General features: G+C 38.9%; 2 protein-coding genes and 4 non-coding genes across 6 annotated transcripts; 4 read left to right on the top strand and 2 right to left on the bottom strand.

The window, feature by feature from the left end:
- Nucleotides 1-2,553: 2,553 nt before the first annotated feature.
- Nucleotides 2,554-8,191, top strand: LOC103524662 (calponin homology domain-containing protein DDB_G0272472-like; the record flags this gene model as incomplete). The annotated part of the gene is made up of 7 exons (XM_026819901.1): nucleotides 2,554-2,646; nucleotides 2,709-2,876; nucleotides 3,377-3,511; nucleotides 4,182-4,406; nucleotides 4,789-5,022; nucleotides 5,543-5,555; nucleotides 7,020-8,191. Coding segments are annotated over exons 1-7 (2,040 nt in total), but the record flags the coding sequence as incomplete, so codon positions are not given.
- Nucleotides 8,192-8,193: 2 nt separating this feature from the next.
- On the top strand, nucleotides 8,194-24,347 carry LOC103524673 (histone-lysine N-methyltransferase, H3 lysine-79 specific-like; the record flags this gene model as incomplete). Its single annotated transcript, XM_026819904.1, has 6 exons — nucleotides 8,194-8,850; nucleotides 9,746-9,868; nucleotides 10,570-10,902; nucleotides 16,410-16,592; nucleotides 22,923-23,105; nucleotides 24,324-24,347. Coding segments are annotated over 6 exons (1,503 nt in total), but the record flags the coding sequence as incomplete, so codon positions are not given.
- Nucleotides 17,094-17,167, bottom strand: Trnan-guu. Its single transcript has one exon. It is a non-coding gene; the product is annotated as a tRNA-Asn (tRNA).
- Nucleotides 17,813-17,886, top strand: Trnan-guu. Its single transcript has one exon. It is a non-coding gene; the product is annotated as a tRNA-Asn (tRNA).
- Trnan-guu lies at nucleotides 23,611-23,684 on the bottom strand. Its single transcript has one exon. It is a non-coding gene; the product is annotated as a tRNA-Asn (tRNA).
- Nucleotides 23,925-23,998, top strand: Trnan-guu. Its single transcript has one exon. It is a non-coding gene; the product is annotated as a tRNA-Asn (tRNA).
- Nucleotides 24,348-24,354: the final 7 nt, after the last annotated feature.

A 24,354-nucleotide genomic window follows, 5' to 3' on the forward strand; every position in this document is an offset into this window, starting at 1 on the left:
CGGCATTCCTGCTGACCCGCTCTTCCGATCTCTCCTCCTCCTCCTCCTCCTCCCTTTCTTCTTCTTCTCCTCTTCCTCTTCCTTTTTTTTCTTTCTTGTTAACCTCATTTTCGTCCTTTCTTCCCCTAGCAACATTTTTGGTTGGGTAACGTACGCTATATCGTAAGGCCAACAGGATGTTGTTAGGGTCTTCTTTCAGCATTGATGGACTTCATCTACCAACCATTCTACGTGTGACTATCAATGATATCTTACCCATTCGTTTCTCTATCTGTCTCTTCCCGTTATCCCCAACATACACCTCTTGTCAGTAATAAAAAGTGGTGTGATGGTCACACCACTTTGTATTTTGTCTCGCTCGGCCATTTTCTTCCTCTGTCCTTTTCTCTTCCTTCCGTCCCGTTAGCTCGATTATAACTTTATCCGTCTCTTTTTCTTCCTTCTTCTTCTTCTTCTTCTTCTTCTTCTTCTTCCATCATTCCCTTCCCCTCACTAATCCATCACTTTTTTCTCTCAAGTTTCCATTTCCTATCCCTCTACAGCTACACTGTTCAAATCTCTCTCCCCTTTTCTTTCCCTTCTATATCTCTCTCCTTCCCCTCCTCTGTCTCTTCTCCTTTATCCTCTATCACTCTCTCTCCTTTATCCTCTCTCTCTCTCTCTCTTTTTCTTTCTTCTATATCTTCTCTTTTCCTCTTACTTGGAAATTTCCAAAAAAATTATAGGTATTTATATGACCTCATTATCTTCAATCATGGCCTATCAAGCAAAAAAAGAAAAAGAAAAAAAAAAAAAAAAAAAAAAAAAAAAAACAGTAATAAATAAATAAAATAAAAATAAAAAAAAGAAGACATATAACTACAAAATAAAATATTATTTAACGTTAGCACTGTTTTCGGTGCCTAGTCAGGTGCCTATACACAAGTACCTAAGCCGTTAAAGTGCGTCTACAGTGGAATCGCCTGAAATCGACTGAAGTCGATCGACATCGACAAGAAACCAGTCAAAATTCGATCTGGGATTCTCAGTCCTGTTTCCCCAATCCTTCCAACACCGTGAGATAGGTAGGTGCCTTTCCTATCTCACGGACACGAAAGTAAGTAAGCCCATTTTAATTTAAAACTTGCTGAGTCCCGGCCTCCCTCATCTCCCCCCTATGTCTTCCCTGATTCAATCTCCCTGTCCACATAGTGGTGCGGTATATTTTAAGAATCTCAAATCTTCCATTTCCTTCTCGCGCATTTCTTGCGCTCTCCACTCTGGTGCGCGTTTCTTGCGCTCTCGACTCGTTTTGAAGCACAGAATTAAAAAAGAGAAGAAATTTACAAAAAAGAAACACGAAAATAATCATCCATACCGCTTATATTCATAATTTTTATAAATAGGATTTTTCAATCTCTTTAATTAGTGTGTTTATTTCGCTTTGCAGTGTGTTTTGACGGTTTTGAGTGCGTGGTGGGTTTTTCGAATTTGGTTGCGTGTTTTTTTACTTTTTCCCGTGCGGTGGGGGATGTTTTTGTGAACATTATGGGACTGTGATTGGAGTTTGGTGGAGTTTTGTTAGAGGTGAGTTTCTCGAACTATTCTTATTGGCTTAGGGAAAAAAAGTGACCCGATTACGTTACTTTCCTTTCTATAGGATAAGGAAAGTAAAGAGGGCTTCCCTATTATCACATAATTATGTGTTGTTCTATGACTATGTTCTACGACTCGTATGTTGCTCCCTTAGATATATGGTTTTGAGGTGATCTTTTTCCTAAAGGTGTGTCACACATAGTCGACCGGCCGACGATCGACATTGACATCAATCGATGTCAACTGAACCGTCCACACTATCTCGAACCCATAGATTCACCTCGTCGATCGACTATGTTTGGATACACCTTAAGAACGTAAAGTTTGCAGAGTGGAAACTTGATTGAGGAAGAACAGTATTAATTTTCCAGGAGAAACGGGATTAATTTGTCGTGGGAAAACTGGATTGAACACAAGTATTTTAAATCTTTAGCCATAATTACGATTAGCCGTATGATGGGTAAATGGCCCTTCAAAAAGTTAACACAGCGCGGCGTGACCGTTGAACAACACGCTTGTCATGTTATCAGACAGACAAATTTCCACGGTAGGTATGTAGTGCGTTGACCGCTTGTCATAATTAAGAACTGGCCTAGTTTAAGGTCTTCCGCTTTCCTCCCTCCTTTAAGACGCTTCAAAATTTAGACAGTAGTTTGTTTGCGCTTTCCTGCTTTGACTGCATTTGTAGGTGTACAAAATGGTAGTCAAGGTATTCGCAGTTAGGCTTCAGATTCAGTTGAAATGTTTGTTGACCTCTGTGCAGTGTGTATGCACAGAGACAGCCATTTAAATTTAAGCCTTTGTCAATGCGACTTGATCAGACCACTTGTTCACAAGAACCTGTAACTCCTAAAATATTTGTAAATGTAAATGCAATTTCTTTGTGTTATTTTGTCACAACTTTGGTGCTCGTATCTAATAGCTGCCAAGGTAAGAGTTGAGTCAGCATGTATACTAGATGTGGAGGAGCTAAGTAGAATGATACATATGGAGGAGTTCACTTCAGGACAATGCGTATCCAGTGCATATAAATTGTACCGACAGAATGAAGGATATCTAATAGCTGCCAAGGTAAGAGTTTAGTCAGCATGAGTTTTATACTTAATTTATATGCAGCTAAAATACCATTCCAGGAGGTGCAAGAGAAGCTGATTCGCTTTCTCAAGACACTGGAGGACTCTGCTGATCTGAAGTCCAAAGCGTATCTACTCCTGCAGCAGTGTGCTGACTTGATCCATGAAACTGAGACCCGTGCGGAGCTATGGATCAAAGTGATGCACTTCTTCAGCAGCTCTCACACTGTAAGTTATCGGTTCTGGAAAAAAAAAAAAAAAATATCAACCCATTGCCAGGTTTTTGAAACAAATACAGCTCCTATTTGTTGCTATTTTCTTTTTAGTGGTTGGTGTTCAAAAACATGACATGTTTGCCAGAAATATTCTATCAGCACGTTTCCTCGACTTTTTTTCTAACCGAAATTTCAACTTTTTTTTTAAGAGGTTTGACAGAGGGAACTGTAACTGCTATGGTCTTATCGTCCCGAAATTGAAGAGAGAAGGAAGACAGGATAGGAGAAAGCCAGCCGTTCCGAGAACGAACGTTATCCCATCAGGATAAAATCCGCCCCGAGCGGGAATCGAACCCGCGGCCTAGCGCTTACAAGGCAGACGCACTACCAACTAAGCTAACTAGGCTGGCAAGAGATTTCAATTTTAATTTACTTTTTTTTCTCACTGTTTTTCATTGGGATTTTAATATCTCAATAATTGTATTGTCCTCACTGTTTCCTTCCGTTTTGCAGGTGATTGAAAAGCTCAAAGCTCTCCAGAGAGACAATGCATACAATGAGGAAGTAAAAAACTGGACGCCTGTACTGGATGAAATATGTGGGAGTGTTGTGCTGGAAGGCGAAACTCTGGGCATACCCATACAGAATGTAAGCTTTATCACTTATCGCGGAACAAACGGACGAACTGAAAGCAATATTGCAGATTAAAGAAACTTGGGCCAGCCTAGCTAGCTTAGTTGGTAGTTGGTAGTGCGTCTGCCTTGTAAGCGCTAGGCCGTGGGTTCGATTCCCGCCCGGGGCGGATTTTATCCTGATGGGATAATATTATTTATCTGAACTTTATCACTTATCGCGGAACAAACGGACGAACTGAAAGCAATATTGCAGATTAAAGAAACTTGGTTCGTTCTGTTTTTACTTTAATAAAATTTAGGGTTCAATCTTAATCTTTTCTTTTTATGGTTAAGTTTACCGCTGTAAAAAGCATAGGTAATCCAGAAATCAAGAGTTTGGATGAATCTTCACCCGTTTAATCTAACAAAAAGAATTCACTGATTCAGCTAATCCAATTTTGCCATACCAATGAAATATTTAAGACCTTATGACTGCAAGGGTAAAGGGACTTTTCAATCTCATCTCAATCGGTTTCTCCTCTTCTAATTCCAGAGCGAAGGGTCCGTTTAATTTAACAATAAGAATTCACTGATTCAGCTAATCCAATTTTGCCATACCAATGAGATATTTAAGACCTTATGACTGCAAGGGTAAAGGGACTTTTCAATCTCATCTCAATCGGTTTCTCCTCTTCTAATTCCAGAGCGAAGGGATCCGCGTCATTCTGCAGGAAATCCATCAGCTGCGTTCCAGCATCAACTCGGCCTGGACTCGATACCAGGACTCCCTGATTGTGAGGAAACTGTCCAGTCCTGCCCAACCCCAGGCGGAACCCATATTGGCCAGAAAGTATGCCACTCTCCCTTCCAGTATGAGTAGGAGTCAGGAATATGATCGAGAGATCCGTGTAGAGCAGTTCCACAGGTTGGTAATCTGGGGGATGTGGGTTCGAGCCTATCACATTTTTTTTTCTTTTTTGAAGAGGTTTGATAGAGGGAACTGTAACTGCTAAGGTCTTATCGTCCCGAAATCGAAGAGAGAAGGAAGACAGGATAGGAGACCTGGGGAATGTGGGTTCGAGTCTATCACATTTTTTTTTCTTTTTTGAAGAGGCTTGATAGAGGGAACTGTAATTGCTAAGGTCCTATCGTTCCGAAATCAAAGAGAGAAGGAAGACAGGATAGGAGAAAGCCAGCCGTTCCGAAAACTAACATTATCTATTAAAAAAAAAAAAAAAAAAAACCCCCCGGGGAGAGGAGGAGAGGAAATGTCAGAAACTAAAAGAGGAACAAGGACGCGCTCTGGAGGAGGTTAGAAGACAAAGCCAATCACCCAAGTCACCTACTAGAACTCACACGGAACACACGACATTTGTCAGCAAGATACCTCAGCCTACTAGTCCACTCAAGAAGTCACCCTCACCTGTGCAGACATCTAGCGGTATACCAGAAGACAAGCTCAACCAACACAGCATAACAGAGGTGAATACAGGCCGCCTGTATACTACCAAACCGCTTAAACGATTTCTAGAGTGTTATCAGCATGTAAGTAGCTACCGCTTATGTCCTTTACTAACACATTGTACGCCTCTTAATAGATGCTAGATCCTCATTTGTTCGGCATTTGAAGATTGGTAAAAACTCAACAGTTAAAGACAGCTATTCTATTTTAGCTGCAAATCGACAGTGTGGATGGCTTGTGGCTACTTCTGGTTTCGTCGATTGGCATTGTTCGACATTTGCCGATCAATTGGGGATAGCTTTCTAGTCGTCAGTAAAGTTTGGGCTGGAAAAAGTTTCGGTAAGGGGCAAGTAAAGTTGGGAAACAACATTCCCTTATTTTACCCCTGAGCTAGAACCTAAAGTTCTAAACTAATTCCAGCTGAAACTTTATTTCCTTGCTTCCTATATCCATAGGATTACAATTTTTAACCTACATTGCTCCTTTTAGGGTAGCTATGCTCAATCAAGCAGATGGACCCCATGTACATCTGCCTCTTCTTTATTTAGCTAATTCTGTTATCATTGATTAATTTAATTTATTGTTTCTTTTCTAATACTGCAGCTTATTGGAGTCAGTGAGTACCCACAAAAAATTCCTGTGTTCAAATTAGAGCTGTTTTTATCGAAAGCATAATCTAGCTTTTATCGTGTTTAAAAATTGTTTGAACTCTTTTCCTGTTTCGTTGCTCTAAAAAATATTTGAAGCTTATTTGTTTTTCACTTGCAAAATTACGTAGATACAAGTACACGCAATAGTAATGTGTAATTTTCTAATTTAACTACCTACACCGCATATTGTTCTGTAATAGCTTCCCCTATAATGCTTTTTGCTGAGGTCTTATCATTTCGAAATCGAAAAGAGAAGGTGGGTAGGATAGAAGAAAGCCAGTCCGTTCCGAGAATGAATATTGATTAGGATAAAGTTCACTCCATGTGGGGATCTGACCTTCGATCTACCGCTTACAAAGAAGTAGCGCTACATTTTAGGCTGGCCAATTTCGGATTTAGCAATTTCCTCGATAGAAAATGCTTCGACTTTCGTAAAAAAAAGGTGGGTAGAATAGGAGAAAGCCAGTCCGTTCCGAGAATGAATATTGATTAGGATAAAGTTCACTCCAGGTGGGGATCTAACCTTCGACCTACCGCTTACAAAGAAGTAGCGCTACATTTTAGGCTGGCCAATTTCGGATTTAGCAATTTCCTCGATAGAAAATGCTTCGACTTTCGTATAACTCGTTCAAGACATTACATTTTCCAATAACATTATTTATGAATTTGTATTTTTAGAGAACGCCTGATGATTCCCCTAATCTAAAATTAACTATGCAATGTGCACGGAATACATAATTCAAATTTCTACACCATCTACCGGAATGCATCAGTCTACCCATAATAATTATGTCTTCCTCATTACGATTGTATGAAAAACAATGATTAAAAACACACAGACACACCAGGCCGACGGGGAAAATTGCTTTTTATGCTCAAATTTTTACACAATTTAAAATTTGGAGATATTTTTGGCATGCGCTAGTTTTTTTTTGTAATTAGTTCCCATTTTCTTTTCTACTGTTGCCTTGTGTGGCTGAATTGTGAAGAGGTTATCACTGACGCTTCTCAATGGTTCAAGTGACAGTTCCGTAGTGGAGAGGTTCGGGGTTCGTGACTAGGTAGCGTCGAGCTTTTTTCTTTCTATCATCTAGCCTTTCCTTTATTTAGATGTGGTTTTATTGTAGCTATTTTTCCCCGTTTGTTGTATTTCTTTTTCCTGTGATCATCTACTCAGTTGAATTTGTGTGTTAAACTAGAAAAGGTACGCGAGTTTTGGGTCAGTTGTTAAGCTGTGTCCACGTCGAGTATGTGTGGATGTGGACACTGCTCCAAGGTGTGCACCTACCTAGCTACCAACTCATAGAAACGTAAATGTGTTAATCTTACATCATTTTCCCCTCCTTTTCTTTTCATTATAAGGTTGGCATTATAAGGTCGTCACTTGAGGACAATATCTGTTTTTATCCATTTTTTTTTTTTTTTTTTAGAAGATCTGGAACGATTGAAAGATTTAGAACAAGAGTTGAGAAGAAAACACGAATTGCAAATAAAAAGAGAATCAGAAGAACGAGAGAGGATAGAAAACGAAAGAATACAGAAAGAAGTGGAAGCAAAACTGGAACAAGAGAGACGAGAAAAAGAATTTGAAGAACAATTGATACAGGAAGAAATCAGGAGGAGGAAGGAGATTGAAGCTCGTGAGAAACTAGTAGAACAACAAAAAGCACTTGATAAAGCATTGGAAGAAGAGAGAACGAGGAAAATGAAAGAGATGGAAGAAAAATTAGAAGAAGAACGGAAACGAAAGCAGAGAGAGGCTGAAGAACAAATGGAAATAGAGAGGAAACTAAAAGAAAAGGAAATACAGGACAGAATAGAACAAGAAAGATTACGCAAAGAAAGAGAAGCGGAAGAGAAAATTGAACAAGAGAAATTGAGAAAACAAAAAGAAATGCAGGAGAAGTTGGAAGAGGAAAGGAGACAAAAAGAAAAGGAACTCCAAGACCAACTTGAAAAGGAGAGAATACGCAAGAAACGAGAAGCGGAAGAAGAACTAGAAAGAGAAAAACGGAGAAAACAGAAAGAACTGGAAGACAAGTTGGAAGATGAAAGAAGACAAAGAATGAGAGAAACTAAAGAACTTCTCGAAAGAGAGAGGCGACAAAAAGAAAGAGAAATGCAAGAAGAATTGGAAAGAGAAAGATTGCGAAAACAGAAAGAAACAAGAAAACAGAAAGAACTGGAAGACAAGTTGGAAGATGAAAGAAGACAAAGGATGAGAGAAACTGAAGAACTTCTCGAAAGAGAGAGGCGTCAAAAAGAAAGAGAAATGCAAGAAGAATTGGAAAGAGAAAGATTGCGAAAACAGAAAGAAACCGAAGAGAAACTCGAACAGGAGAGAATACGTAAAGAAAAAGAACTACAAGATCGATTGGAAAAAGAACGAAAGCAAAGGGAAGCTGAAGAACAAAAAGAAATGGAAAGAAGACGCAGAGAGAAGGAAATGGAAGAACAAATAGAACGAGAGCGGGAGGCGCTCAAACAGAAAGCACTCGAAGAAGAAAGAAAACACCAAGAAGAACTGGAGAGAATAAAGAAAGAACAAGAACTGCTAGAACAGGAACGGAAAAGAAACGAAGAGATGATTCAGAAAGAGAAAAAGAAAAAGAACTTCAAGATCGATTGGAAAAAGAGCGAAAGCAAAGGGAAGCTGAAGAACAAAAAGAAATAGAAAGAAAACGCAGAGAGAAGGAATTGGAAGAACAAATAGAACGAGAGCGGAACGCGCTCAAACAGAAAGCACTCGAAGAAGAAAGAAAGCACCAAGAAGAACTGGAGAGAATAAAGAAAGAACAAGAACTGCTAGAACAGGAACGGAAAAGAAACGAAGAGATGATTCAGAAAGAGAAAGAAGAACTGAGAAAGCAAAAGGAACAGGAACTTCGCAAACAAATCGAAGAATTGAAAGAAATCGGAAGGGAGAAGGAAAGACAAAGACTGCGTGACCTTGAAGTGATCGCTCAGCTTGAGGAGGAGAGGAAATGTCAGAAACTAAAAGAGGAACAAGGACGCGCCCTGGAGGAGGTTAGAAGACAAAGTCAATCTCCAAAGTCACCTACTAGAACTCACACAGAACATACGACATTCGTCAGCAAGATACCTCAGCCTACTAGTCCATCGAAGAAGTCACCATCCCCTGTGCAGACATCTAGCGGTATACCAGAAGACAAGCTCAACCAACACAGCATAACAGAGGTGAATACAGGTCGCCTGTATACTACCAAACCGCTTAAACGATTTCTAGAGTGTTATCAGCATGTAAGTAGCTACCGCTTATGTCCTTTACTAACACATTGTACGCCTCTCAATAGACGCTAGATCCTCATTTGTTCGGCATTTGAAGATCGGTAAAAACTCAACAGTTAAAGACGGCTATTCTATTTTAGCTGCAAATCGACATTGTGGATGATGACTTGTGGCTACTTCTGGTTTCGTCGATTGGCATTGTTCGACATTTGCCGATCAATTGGGGATAGCTTTCTAGTCGTCAGTAAAGTTTGAGCTGAAAACAGTTTCGGCAAGGGGCAAAATCCTACAATGCTCCTTTTAGGATAGCTATACTTATCAAGAGGGTTCCCTCTGCCTCTTTACTATTTAATAGTAATCCTGTTAAAATCATTAATTAATGTATTGTTTCCTTTTCTAATACTGCAGCATATTGGAGTCAGTGAGTACCTGCAAAAATTTCAATCGCCGTGTTCAAATCAGAGCAGTTTTTATTGAAAGCATAACTAGATAGCTTTTCGTGATTAAAAAATTGTTTGAACTTTTTGCAGTTTCGTTGCCCTAAAAACGTTTGAAGTTTATTTGTTTTTCACTTGCAAAATTACGTAGATACGAGTACACGCAATAGTAATGTGTAATTTTCTAATTTAACTACCTATACCGCATATTGTTCTGTTCTAGCTTCCCCTATAATGCTTTTTATTATGCTTTAAAATGTTTTATTTCTTTAACTTTAGTTCCTCTATTGTAGAATACGAAGTAGATTTCATAGCAGTCCTGTGTGTAGTTGCACAACCCTTGCTCAAGTTCTATTTCCCTCTTAATGTTGTAGATACCTCTTTCAATTTTCTCTGATGTTATAGCTACCTCTTTTCATTTTTCCTATTTGACGTTTTAGGTATTTGACTTTATTTGTGTGATGTTCTAGGTATTGTCTTGGTTGACTACGGACGTTGAGGCGTTTGTCAATGGCCATCAGGACATGGGCTCAGGATTAGCCCTGGCTAGACAGTTCTACGATTTACACGTTCAATACCTGCAAGATCTAGAGGTAAGTTTAGAAACTTCTTAGCTTCCGGTTTCGTCTTCTAGATGGTGTAAAGTCGGTTGTTTGACGGACTGACTGCATTTGTAGGTGTACAAAATGGTAGTCAAGGTATTCGCAGTTAGACTTCAGATTCAGTTGAAAAGTTGAAATGTTTGTTGAGCTCTGTGCAGTGTGTATGCACAGAGACAGCCATTTAAATTTAAGCCTTTGTCAATGCGACTTGATCAGATGTTTGTTGAGCTCTGTGCAGTGTGTATGCACAGAGACAGCCATTTAAATTTAAGCCTTTGTCAATGCGACTTGATCAGATCACTTGTTCACAAGAACCTGTAACTCCTAAAATATTTGTAAATGTAAATGCAATTTCTTTGTGTTATTTTGTCACAACTTTGGTGCTCACTGCAGCATTGTACGATTTTTTCCCAATATATCAATAATTTTAACATCCAATGTTTACCTACCATGCTGGCACCGGTCGCTATGATCATTTTATATTTGACATAGCTACTCATTTTCCTCACGAGTCTGAGTGGGCCCCGCAACAGCCAGTCACGGAATCAACCATTTGCATGATACAAATTTTTTGACCCCACCGGGAATCAAACCCGGTTCTCCCGCGTGCAAGGCGAGCGCAGTGACCACTACGCCATGGGAGCTGACGTAAAGCTTTGATATTGATAATCCTACGTATCTCTCCCAAACAGGAACGCAAGGAAGACATCTCCTCCATCATCCAGCACATCCCGTCCAACATTAAACCCGACGCCCGAGCCGACATGGACCGGAAACTGTCGAACTTGAACGACAAGTACTCCCGACTCTACTCGACCATTCACACGAGGCTCAAGCTAAGCAAACATTACGTGAGCATTCATGAACTCAGTGTGAATTTGAGTATAGAGTATGATCTGTTGGATTTACTTCTGGGCAAGCGGCAACAGCAGGATCAACTGATTGACGACAAGCTGGAGAAGTTGAATCAGATGAGGAGTCTGTTTCGAAATGTGTGCACGCGGTTCTTCAAACTAGTCGAAAAGGTAAGAATTTCACCAGCCCAGTTAGCTTGGGTGGTAGCGCATCTGCCTTGTAGCGGTCTCGCTGGGGGACTTTATTTAAACTTTAAAACAGGGAGTATACCAGCCTGAATTTCCCTTGCTAAAGAAATAGCAAAGGTTGAGTGCGAAGGGCATCCACTCGTAAAATGTGTAACCAAAACCTAATATCAGCCCAAAGCAATCACCCTAGTTAGGGCTGATTGAGACGGAAAACGCCGACCCCGTCTGTACATAGAAAAGACAAAAAGAAGATGAGCTATCACACCCAAAGAGGGGAAATTGGGAAAGGAAAATACGGCTCTAGCCTAGAGGTTAAGCTCTACGGAACTTGGCCTGGCGCACTGCCGTGCGCCTAGATTCAATAGTATTATTATTATTATTATTATTCGTATCGTTTCGTCTGTTCGAATGCATAGGCGCATGTATAAAAGGGTTAAAACACGGCAGTCTAGTCTGGTGTCTCAGGTTGAATATGAAGCACGTTGTTTATTATTATTATCCACAACTATCAGGGACCCTGTAATGTAGGGATTGTAGGGGCCCTACAGCCCTGGGATGTACAGTCTGGGGGGGGGGCAGCAGAAATAGAAGACTTGGCACAGGAACACACCCCAAAGATCGTTTTTGTAGTGGAAAGCCCTAACATTATTTTGACACTTGAAAAAATCTTTTGGCCCTTGAGCCTTTGTATTTCCACCGAAATTTTCCGATTTCTCAAAAGAAAGTTCAAGGGAAATAATAGGTGTGTAAAAGTACAGAAAAAGAACACTCTTTAATAAATTAAATAAAATACCTAACAAAAAGAAGTCATCTACTACAGATAATCTTATTTAACTTACCACCTGTTTTCACTCCTAGTCAGCTTCCTATGCTCACAGAGTACCTAGCCTTTATATGTCTCTACAGTGCGTTTCTTTTAAAATCGGTCTGAGTCGATCGACATCGACTAGAAACCAGTCAAACTTCGATACTTAAGTAATCTCAGTCCAGGTTTCTACAGTCGCTAGTCGACCAAAGTCGACATCGACAGGAGTCAAGGTCGAGTTCGATCTTCGATTCTCAATCCCATTATAATTCAAAACTTGCTGAGTCCCGGCCTCCCCTCATCTCCCCCCTGACTCTCCCCCTAGTTCAGCCCCTGATTCATCTCCCTGTCCACATAGTGGTGCGGTATATTTTAAGAATCTCAAATCTTCCATTTCCTTCTCGCGCATTTCTTGCGCTCTCGACTCTGGTGCGCGTTTTGGAGCGCAGAATTAAAAAAGAAAAAGAAAAAAAAAATTGTACAAAAAAGAAACACGAAAATAATCATCCATACCGCTTTGCTTTAAGATTCATATATTCATAATTTTTATAAATAGGATTTTTCAATCTCTTTAATTAGTGTGTTTATTTCGCTTTGCAGTGTGTTTTGACGGTTTTGAGTGCGTGGTGGGTTTTTCGAATTTTGGTTGCGTGTTTTTTTTTACTTTTTCTCGTGTGGTGAGGGATGTTTTTGTGAACATTATGGGACTGTGATTGGAGTTTGGTGCAGTTTTGTTAGAGGTGAGTTTCACGAGTCTTATTGGCCGGGGGAAAAAGTCTTCCCTTTTATGTATTGTTCTATGATTACGTTCTACGACTCGTATGTTACTATCTTAGCCACTGACGACAGGTACATCTGATCAGGTCTACCTGATAGTGTGTGTGTGTGCTCATCAATTATCAGGTAGGCCTGACAGACGGACCTTTACAGCCGTACCTGTCAGGTCTACCTGATACTGAGTGGCTGGCCTAAGAAAGTAAAGGCAGAGTGCAAAATTGATGGAGGAAAAACAAGATTCATTTTCCAGGAGAAACGGGATTGATTTTTCTTGGGTAAACAGGATTGAACACAAATTTCAAATCTTTAGCCATAATTACGATTAGCCGTATGATGGGTAAATGGCCCTTCAAAAAGTTAACACAGCGCGGCGTGACCGTTGAACAACACGCTTGTCATGTTATCAGACAGACAAATTTCCACGGTAGGTATGTAGTGCGTTGACCGCTTGTCATAATTAAGAACTGGCCTAGTTTAAGGTCTTCCGCTTTCCTCCCTCCTTTAAGACGCTTCAAAATTTAGACAGTAGTTTGTTTGCGCTTTCCTGCTTTGAATTTTATTCACTTCTAGCTAAACTTAAAAGCCTTAAACTGTGTAAGTATACCTGAGGATACCTCTCTCAATCTGATGGCGTCTTAGGGACATGTGTGAGTCCCGTGCCGACCATATTATACATCCCACCATTGAACTTGATCTTGTGTTAATTCCTTCCAGTTGAAAATGCGCATACCTGAAGGTACCTACATATTAAATTTGGGCTTTGAGTAAAATTCCTAGTTGTTCCTTTCTGTCCTAAAGGGTGGGCGCATCATTAAAATCCTTTAAACCCACATAAAACTTTCTAATGCAATGGTCTAACCCCGTCAATTTGTATGAAACTCAAAGTTTCCCCATGAATTCAAACCACTTGGAGTCAAAGGGTCGAGCACATCATTAGGTCGAGCACATCATTAAAATGTATAAATAAACTCCACGCACAATGTTTTCTATTAAAATTTTAATTCAGACCTTTCATGTCTCGTTAAATCAAAGAGAAAGAAAACATGGAGACTTCTTTTATCTTCCGATCTGAAGATGGAGAACTTCCATATGTTATTTTGTCACAATGAAGGGACATACTGTCAGGGTGGCATTGACTGCCAGACAGTCGCTGAAACAGCACAGAGCGGCAGAGCCAGACTAAGTCCTGACCGAAAACATGTTAGATAAGCTTAGGTGTTTGGTGACGTTCAAAAACGACTTTCATAAATGAGAAGCTTTTCTAGTGTAGATAAATCTAAATAAGGTTACCCTAGACTCTAGGGCCTAGAGAAATTCTCGGGGCAGAAAGTGACAAATCAAGGACCCAATACCGTTAGGAACTAGTACCTAATGTAACTGTTATTTTTCGAAAAATTACACATTTGGCAATCGTTTTGTACGTAGGTATGGCACTATAAGGCTGTACAACAGGTCATAAAATCATAATACAAAGCAAGGCGTTGTTTTCTCCTCACTCTTTTCCCGGGTCAAAGACTTCAAGATTTTCATGGTTAAAATCTATTCTTCTTTCGACTTCGTTTTTTTTTTTTTTTTTTTTTTTTTTTTTTTTTTTTCCGCCGGGGTTGTTGTTTTCTCCTCACTCTTTTCCCGGGTCAAAGACTTCAAGATTTTCATGGTTAAAATCTATTCTTCTTTCGACTTCGTTTTTTTTCCCCCGGCCGGGATTCGATCTCAGGACCCATCAAGTCGATCATTTATCTTTTCCTCCTCACATTTGTCTTCTTCTTTTTTTCCTCTCGAAATGACGTCGTTCCTACAGACGGCAGATAGTTTTTGGCATCTTGTGCCGGCAAATTTGCCCAGATTTCAGATTAAGGGGGCGATAGTGTTAAATTTTATTAACGCACTTTTCGTGTTTTTTCTTCTTAAATTAATCTTTTCGCTCTCCCTCCCTCCCTCTTCCTCGCCTTTCTCTCTCTCTCCCCTCCCTCTCTTTCTGGCTTATCAGAGCATCAATCTTTCCCATTATAATGATTTTGTACTCGCTCAATTTGTTCCAAGTGCTTGGTGAACCATGATTTAATTAATGTGAAGATTGCACTTTGGCGACTTGGTGGTTGTGTTTGTGTGATTTGGTATCTGTCTACGACAAATGGATGATCTCAATTTTCCTTATGCTGAAGAAGTTGTAGGTTCGTGTAGACTAGAAAACATCACATGCCTTCAGTTCAGGCACACTTCATTTGTCAAGGTTTACCTTGCCTTTGAGATCAATTTAATTTGAAGCTTTCAGGGCTCAATGTTGTCCTTTCTTGAAAGTTTTCGGTGAAATAATCTCGACCACACAAAATTCGAACGCAAATTTTCCGTAAAGTCCAGTTTCACTGACACCAATTTATAAACATTTTACAACATTTCATCATCTATCCACGAGAAAGAAATGGCAATTAATAGGTAATACGTATCACAAAGGAATCGTATATTCAATTTTAAGTCTCGCACCTAATCTAAGTACATATTTGGTCAGGAGCTATTTCGAATATTTTGGAACATTTGTAGCAAGATGATCTGTAATTGTTTGTCCTTCTTTTGCATGAAATTCTTCGCAAATCGTAGTTAACTTTTGAGGTGTCTGTTTGTTTTTTCAATATTGTAATTTAAATCTCGAGTCCAACTTACAAAGCATATGTTAAGCATAGGAATTCATTTACACGGTTCAATGGGCACATGTGCTCCATAGAAATAGGAAAGCAACACAAAATTCGAAATCTGGACTCATGGAATAATTCCAAACAGTTTTTATTAACACATACTTGAGACGATTTAGATTCCTGGCTTATCATACCTGGGCCGCTAGGTAATACATCGTTATTTCACCTCTGCAGTCTGTAATACCCTTTATTTCCATTCTAAAAGGTACTTTTGCTCAGCCTTATTTTAGGTACCACTTTTAAAAGACGGGGATTAGGAATTCTTGTGACAAAAGGTTAAAAGGTAACTCGAGAATACAATATTTCATGTGTCTCCTACGATCCTACGACCAAGAAGACAATTTCTGAATTTTCCGACATCGTCCAAGATTCAAACCGCGACTCTTTAAGTACTGTGGGTACAATCCAAGTGCGCCAACCATCGTCATACTCCAATAACAACCAGGGAGAGAGGGACGAGGAAATATTGGCGGGGGGAAGGGGTAATGTAAAATAAATTAAATTGGGAGAGTTGGAGTTTATTTTGTAGAAAAGAAAAAAGTGAGTTTTTTGTCAACAGAGCGAATTATGTACATCGTGATGCTTTTTGGCAACATTTCCGCAAAAAGTAGTAAAAACTTGTGCTATTAAATGCGAATAAAACACGACCGAAGATTTTCGTGTATTTATGAGCGAGAGGGCGATTTCTAAAATAACGTAAACACACTTTATGTTGGGATATACCTCTAGCAGGGCCTTATTTAGGGAGCATCCGCCCCGCGGGTAACTTGCTGTTTGGATTCTTTGGCCCCCTCCTCGACAAAATTTTGGATACGGGCCTGAACACAGAGTTCATAGGTCATTCTGTTAGGAGTATATTTATTGCAATGTTGGGAGTTACTGCTTTGGATATAAAATGGGATCTTGGGAGAAGAAATTGCAACTTATAGTATACCCTGGAATTAAGCACAAAATTACTGTTTCACACATTATTTCAGTGATTAAATACTTTTTAACCACCCTCAGTGAGGTTTTGGTTAGCGCGGTTGACTTTGAATCTGGGGGTTGGTGGTTCAAGTCAAGTCATAAAATATGACGAGGTACCTATAACAATCCGGGAATGGCACAGTTGAAATTTCTTTCGGTTTTTTGTTGAAATATTGAAATAAGCAGTTTAAATACGAGTAAATGTTTCTCTTTTACTTTCCTTACCTTTGTTTGATTTCTGATTTCAGATAGGAGATTCCGACACCTATCTAGACATCGAACGAACCCGAACCTGTATTGACACTCTGCTAGACCATTTCGACAACCGAAACCTAAACATCGACTCCAAATACCACTCGTACCAAATCCAGATATCCAAGCTGCAGGACACCAAGATTAGACTCATGCAGAATATGGCCGACAGTAATAAGGTAAGGATGTTGGCACACTAATAAATTAAAAAAAAAAACAAAAAACAAAAAAATAGAAAGTAATAAGGTAAGGATTTCTCTCATTCTGTATTTTTCCACGAAGCAAGTTGGTTAAAAGCATTTGTAACTCAAGGTAGGAACACACTACTACCATGTCACGTGAAGTCATGGGGAGTCAGAAAGATGTATGTAGTTCAAAGTTTTCCCATAATATTGTAGGTAATTTCGTTCAGGACAGCCACACTACCATAATGTTAGGTCACGTCACGTGAATTGATAGTAGTGTGGCTGTCCTGAACAAAATTATCTACAATATTATGAGAAAACATTGAACTAGGTACATTATTCGTAACGTTGACGGTAGTGTAGTTTACCTTTAGTATCTGAAGACAACTATAATGAAGCCCTAAGGCAAGGCGCTTACATACATAGGTAATAATATAACAATAAACTCGGCATTTATAGGTATCCTGTTTTAAGGGGGAAAATAGAAAAAAAAATCGCCCCCGGGTGGATTTGAACCACCAACCTTTCGGTTAACAGCCGAACGCGCTAACCAATTGCGCCACGGGGGCTTGACTATTGGTGCATTGCAATGTCTTTATCAATAATCAAAGGTTTGAACTTGCCAAAAGTAAGTATGTAGCTACATAACTAATTAACGTGTGACGTGGAACATTATTCTACTATCATAGGTACATTACTTTCTACATTACTTATCAGAAGTCCCAAGTCCTAATAAGTAAGAAAGTTTTCCCTATATGTTCCGTGTAGCTCGTATTAAGTTCCATTTTACATTCTGGGCATTGCAAGAAGCCTCCGTGGCGCAATTGGTTAGCGCGTTCGGCTGTTAACCGCATTATTCGTAACGTTGACGGTAGTGTAGTTTACCTTTTGCATCTGAAGACAACTATAATGAAGCCCTAAGGCAAGGCGCTTACATACATAGGTAATAATATAACAATAAACTCGGCATTTATAGGTATACTATTGGTGCATTGCAATGTCTTTATCAATAATCAAAGGTTTGAACTTGCCAAAAGTAAGTATGTAGCTATGTACATAACTATTTAACGTGTGACGTGGAACATTATTCTACTATCATAGGTACATTACTTTCTTATCAGAAGTCCCAAGTCCTAATAAGTAAAGAAAGTTTTCCCTATATGTTTCTTGTAGCTCGTATTAAGTTCCATTTTACATTCTGGGCATTGCAAGAAGCCTCCGTGGCGCAATTGGTTAGCGCGTTCGGCTGTTAACCGAAAGGTTGGTGGTTCAAATCCACCCGGGGGCGATTTTTTTTCCAAGTTAAATCCCGTGTTTTTTGATGATTTGAATTCTCATCCTCTTGTGGCTTTATTGCAATTGTCTTTGGATTATAAGTTAAAAATATCCATCGTACCTACTGTATTGTCTTACATCGTACTGAATTGTCTTACAAAACGAATCAATCTGATTTGAATTTTATTCACTTCTAGCTGAACTTAAAAGCCTCAAACTGTGTAAGTATACCTGAGGATACCTCTCTCAATCTGATGGCGTCTTAGGGACATGTGTGAGTCCCGTGCCGACCATATTATACATCCCACCATTGAACTTGATCTTGTGTTAATTCCTTCCAGTTGAAAATGCGCATACCTGAAGGTACCTACATATTAAATTTGGGCTTTGAGTAAAATTCCTAGTTGTTCCTTTCTGTCCTAAAGGGTGGGCGCATCATTAAAATCCTTTAAACCCACATAAAACTTTCTAATGCAATGGTCTAACCCCGTCAATTTGTATGAACCTGCTTTGAATTTTATTCACTTCTAGCTAAACTTAAAAGCCTTAAACTGTGTAAGTATACCTGAGGATACCTCTCTCAATCTGATGGCGTCTTAGGGACATGTGTGAGTCCCGTGTAGACCATATATATTACATCCCACCATTGAACTTGATCTTGTGTTAATTCCTTCCAGTTGAAAATGCGCATACCTGAAGGTACCTACATAACTACATATTAAATTTGGGCTTTGAGTAAAATTCCTAGTTGTTCCTTTCCGTCCTAAAGGGTGGGCGCATCATTAAAATCCTTTAAACCCACATAAAACTTTACATCCCTCCATTGAACTTGATCTTGTGTTAATTCCTTCCAGTTGAAAATGCGCATACCTGAAGGTACCTACATATTAATTTTGGGCTTTGAGTAAAATTCCTAGTTGTTCCTTTCCGTCCTAAAGGGTGGGCGCATCATTAAAATCCTTTAAACCCACATAAAACTTTCTAATGCAATGGTCTAACCCCGTCAATTTGTATGAAACTCAAAGCTTCCCCATGAATTCAAACCACTTGGAGTCAAAGGGTCGGGCACATCATTAAAAAGTATAAATAAACTCCACGCATAATGTTTTCTATTAAAATTTTAATTCAGACCTTTCATGTCTCGTGAAATCAAAGAGAAAGAAAACATGGAGACTTCTTTTATCTTCCGATCTGAAGATGGAGAACTTCCATATGTTATTTTGTCACAATGAAGTAATAGATGCTAGATCCTCATTTGTTCGGCATTTGAAGATTGGTAAAAACTCAACAGTTAAAGACAGCTATTCTATTTTAGCTGCAAATCGACAGTGTGGATGGCTTGTGGCTACTTCTGGTTTCGTCGATTGGCATTGTTCGACATTTGCCGATCAATTGGGGATAGCTTTCTAGTCGTCAGTAAAGTTTGTTTCCCCATGAATTCAAACCACTTGGAGTCAAAGGGTCGAGCACATCATTAGGTCGAGCACATCATTAAAATGTATAAATAAACTCCACGCACAATGTTTTCTATTAAAATTTTAATTCAGACCTTTCATGTCTCGTTAAATCAAAGAGAAAGAAAACATGGAGACTTCTTTTATCTTCCGATCTGAAGATGGAGAACTTCCATATGTTATTTTGTCACAATGAAGGGCTGGAAAAAGTTTCGGTAAGGGGCAAGTAAAGTTGGGAAACAACATTCCCTTATTTTACCCCTGAGCTAGAACCTAAAGTTCTAAACTAATTCCAGCTGAAACTTTATTTCCTTGCTTCCTATATCCATAGGATTACAATTTTTAACCTACATTGCTCCTTTTAGGGTAGCTATGCTCAATCAAGCAGATGGACCCCATGTACATCTGCCTCTTCTTTATTTAGCTAATTCTGTTATCATTGATTAATTTAATTTATTGTTTCTTTTCTAATACTGCAGCTTATTGGAGTCAGTGAGTACCCACAAAAAATTCCTGTGTTCAAATTAGAGCTGTTTTTATCGAAAGCATAATCTAGCTTTTATCGTGTTTAAAAATTGTTTGAACTCTTTTCCTGTTTCGTTGCTCTAAAAAATATTTGAAGCTTATTTGTTTTTCACTTGCAAAATTACGTAGATACAAGTACACGCAATAGTAATGTGTAATTTTCTAATTTAACTACCTACACCGCATATTGTTCTGTAATAGCTTCCCCTATAATGCTTTTTATTATGCTTTAGAATGTTTTATTTCTTTAACTTTAGTTCCTCTATTGTAGAATACGAAGTAGATTTCATAGCAGTCCTGTGTGTAGTTGCACAACCCTTGCAGAAAGTGACAAATCAAGGACCCAATACCGTTAGGAACTAGTACCTAATGTAACTGTTATTTTTCGAAAAATTACACATTTGGCAATCGTTTTGTACGTAGGTATGGCACTATAAGGCTGTACAACAGGTCATAAAATCATAATACAAAGCAAGGCGTTGTTTTCTCCTCACTCTTTTCCCGGGTCAAAGACTTCAAGATTTTCATGGTTAAAATCTATTCTTCTTTCGACTTCGTTTTTTTTTTTTTTTTTTTTTTTTTTTTTTTTTTTTTTCCCCGGGGTTTGGTCTCCGGCCCCCCTAAACTGGCTATTTTTTTTTTTTACCGGGATTCGATCTCAGGACCCATCAAGTCGATCATTTATCTTTTCCTCCTCACATTTGTCTTCTTCTTTTTTTCCTCTCGAAATGACGTCGTTCCTACAGACGGCAGATAGTTTTTGGCATCTTGTGCCGGCAAATTTGCCCAGATTTCAGATTAAGGGGGCGATAGTGTTAAATTTTATTAACGCACTTTTCGTGTTTTTTCTTCTTAAATTAATCTTTTCGCTCTCCCTCCCTCCCTCTTCCTCGCCTTTCTCTCTCTCTCCCCTCCCTCTCTTTCTGGCTTATCAGAGCATCAATCTTTCCCATTATAATGATTTTGTACTCGCTCAATTTGTTCCAAGTGCTTAGTGAACCATGATTTAATTAATGTGAAGATTGCACTTTGGCGACTTGGTGGTTGTTGTTTTTTTTTTTTTTTTTTTTTTTTTTTTTTTTTGAGAATTGGTATCTATGTATGTATGTACATATAACTCTATGTACATGTATACAATATAATATAGGGATAACCTTGGTTTGCCTTCTTATAATTGGCCTTTTCTTCCTTTAGCCAGCGTAGTTAACTTGGTTGGTAGAGCTTATGCCTTGTAACCGCGAGGTCCCGGGCTCCCGGGTTCGATTCCGGCCTGAGACAGATTTTATCCTGAACGGATAATGTTTGACTCGGAACGGCTGTCTTCCTTCTCTCTTCGATTTCGGGACGATAAGACTCTATCAGTTACAGTTTCTCCGTCAAACCTCTTTAAGGTCATATTCTTGCTGTAAAGAAGCTTTCACGGATCAATTTCGCCATCTCTGAAAAAGTTTCCAAGAAAATAATCTCGACCACACAAAATTCGAACTCGAAATTTTCCGTAATGTCCGATTTCAGTCACACCAATTTCTAAACATTTTACAGCGTATTTCATCATCCATGCATGAGAAAGAAACTGCAATTAATAGGTAATACACATCACAAAAGATTCGTCTATTCAATTTTAAGGCCCAGTTTCTCGCACATAATCTAAGTACATATTTGGGTCAGAAGCTATTTCGAACATTTGTAGCCATTAGCCATTGTATGTCCTTCTTTTGCCTGAAATTCTTCGCAAATCCTAGTTAACGTTTGAGGGCTCTGTTTGTTTTTACATATTGTAATTTAAATCTTGAGTCCAACTTACAAAGCATACTTTACTCGTAGGAATATGAATTCATTATACGGTTCAATGGGCACATATGCTCCATAGCCATAGAAATAGGAAAGCAACGAAATTTGAAATGGACTCATGGAATAATTCCAAACTGTTTTTATTAACACATACTCGTACTTGATTACTTGAGACGATTTAGATTCCTGGTTTATCATACCTGGGCCGCTAGGTAATACATCGTTATTTCACCTCTGTAGTAATGTACATAGAATATCCTATATCCATTTTAAAAGGTGCTCTTTTGCCCAACTTGTTTTAGATAGATACACTAGGTACCATATTTACTAGGCGGGGGTAAGATTTCTTGTAAAAAAAGGTTAAAAGGTAACTTGAGAATACAATATTTCTTGTGTCTCCCACGACCAAGAAGGCAGTTTCTAAAATTGAATTTTCTGACATCGTCCAAGATTCAAACCGCGACTCTTTGGGTACAATCCAAGTGCGCCAACCATCGTCATACTCCAATAACAACCAGGGAGAGAGGGACGAGGAAATATTGGCGGGGGAAGGGGTAATGTAAAATAAATTAAATTGGGAGAGTTGGAGTTTATTTTGTAGAAAAGAAAAAAGTGAGTTTTTTTGTCAACAGAGCGAATTATGTACATCGTGATGCTTTTTGGCAACATTTCTGCAAAAAGTAGTAAAAAACTTGTGCTATTAAATGCGAATAAAACACGACCGAAGATTTTCGTGTATTTATGAGCGAGAGTGCGATTTCTAAAATAACGTAAACACACTTTATGTTGGGATATACCTCTAGCAGGGCCTTATTTAGGGACCATCCGCCCCGCGGGTAACTTGCTGTTTGGATTCTTTGGCCCCCTCCTCGATAAAATTTTTGGATACGGGCCTGAACACAGAGTTCATAGGTCATTCTGTTAGGAGTATATTTATTGCAATGTTGGGAGTTACTGCTTTGGATACAAAATGGGATCTTGGGAGAAGAAATTGCAACTTATAGTATACCCTGGAATTAAGCATAAAATTCCTGTTTCACACATTAATTCAGAGATTAAATTACTTTTTAACCACCCTCAGTGAGGTTTTGGTTAGCGCGGTTGACTTTGAATCTGGGGGTTGGTGGTTCAAGTCAAGTCATAAAATATGACGAGGTACCTATAACAATCCGGGAATGGCACAGTTGAAATTTCTTTCGGTTTTTTGTTGAAATATTGAAATAAGCAGTTTAAATACGAGTAAATGCTTTTCTTACCTTTGTTTGATTTCTGATTTCAGATAGGAGATTCCGACACCTATCTAGACATCGAACGAACCCGAACCTGTATTGACACTCTGCTAGACCATTTCGACAACCGAAACCTAAACATCGACTCCAAATACCACTCGTACCAAATCCAGATATCCAAGCTGCAGGACACCAAGATTAGACTCATGCAGAATATGGCCGACAGTAATAAGGTAAGGATGTTGGCACACTAATAAATTAAAAAAAAAAACAAAAAACAAAAAAATAGAAAGTAATAAGGTAAGGATTTCTCTCATTCTGTATTTTTCCACGAAGCAAGTTGGTTAAAAGCATTTGTAACTCAAGGTTGGAACACACTACTACCATGTCACGTGAAGTCATGGGGAGTCTGTAGGAAGGTGGGAAGTATGTAGTTCAAAGTTTTCACATAATATTGTAGGTAATTTCGTTCAGGACAGCCACACTACCATAATGTTGGGTCACGTCACGTGAATTGATAGTAGTGTGGCTGTCCTGAACAAAATTATCTACAATATTATGAGAAAACATTGAACTACATTATTCGTAACGTTGACGGTAGTGTAGTTTACCTTTTGCATCTGAAGACAACTATAATGAAGCCCTAAGGCAAGGCGCTTACATACATAGGTAATAATATAACAATAAACTCGGCATTTATAGGTATCCTGTTTTAAGGGGGAAAATAGAAAAAAAAATCGCCCCCGGGTGGATTTGAACCACCAACCTTTCGGTTAACAGCCGAACGCGCTAACCAATTGCGCCACGGGGGCTTGACTATTGGTGCATTGCAATGTCTTTATCAATAATCAAAGGTTTGAACTTGCCAAAAGTAAGTATGTAGCTACATAACTAATTAACGTGTGACGTGGAACATTATTCTACTATCATAGGTACATTACTTTCTACATTACTTATCAGAAGTCCCAAGTCCTAATAAGTAAGAAAGTTTTCCCTATATGTTCCGTGTAGCTCGTATTAAGTTCCATTTTACATTCTGGGCATTGCAAGAAGCCTCCGTGGCGCAATTGGTTAGCGCGTTCGGCTGTTAACCGAAAGGTTGGTGGTTCAAATCCACCCGGGGGCGATTTTTTTTCCAAGTTAAATCCCATGTTTTTTGATGATTTGAATTCTCATCCTCTTGTGGCTTTATTGTAATTGTCTTTGGATTATAAGTTAAAAATATCCATCGTACCTACTGTATTGTCTTACATCGTACTGAATTGTCTTACAAAACGAATCAAGATCGTTAAAACATACGACCAACAATTTGCACACAGCAAAACGGGGTAGCAAAGATAGTGTTTGCAACGAAATCGCTTTGCAACGAGAGAAAAACATCGAAACACATTTATTGTATGTTTTTTTTTTTAATTGCAATTTCTGCATTTGCCAAATGTGTATGTTCACAGGCTTGTTTTGCTAAAACGTTTTAGTAGGGGG

The sequence above is a fragment of the Diaphorina citri genome, unplaced genomic scaffold (assembly GCF_000475195.1).
Source record: "Diaphorina citri unplaced genomic scaffold, Diaci psyllid genome assembly version 1.1 scaffold6, whole genome shotgun sequence".
Classification (NCBI taxonomy): Eukaryota; Metazoa; Arthropoda; class Insecta; order Hemiptera; family Psyllidae; genus Diaphorina; species Diaphorina citri.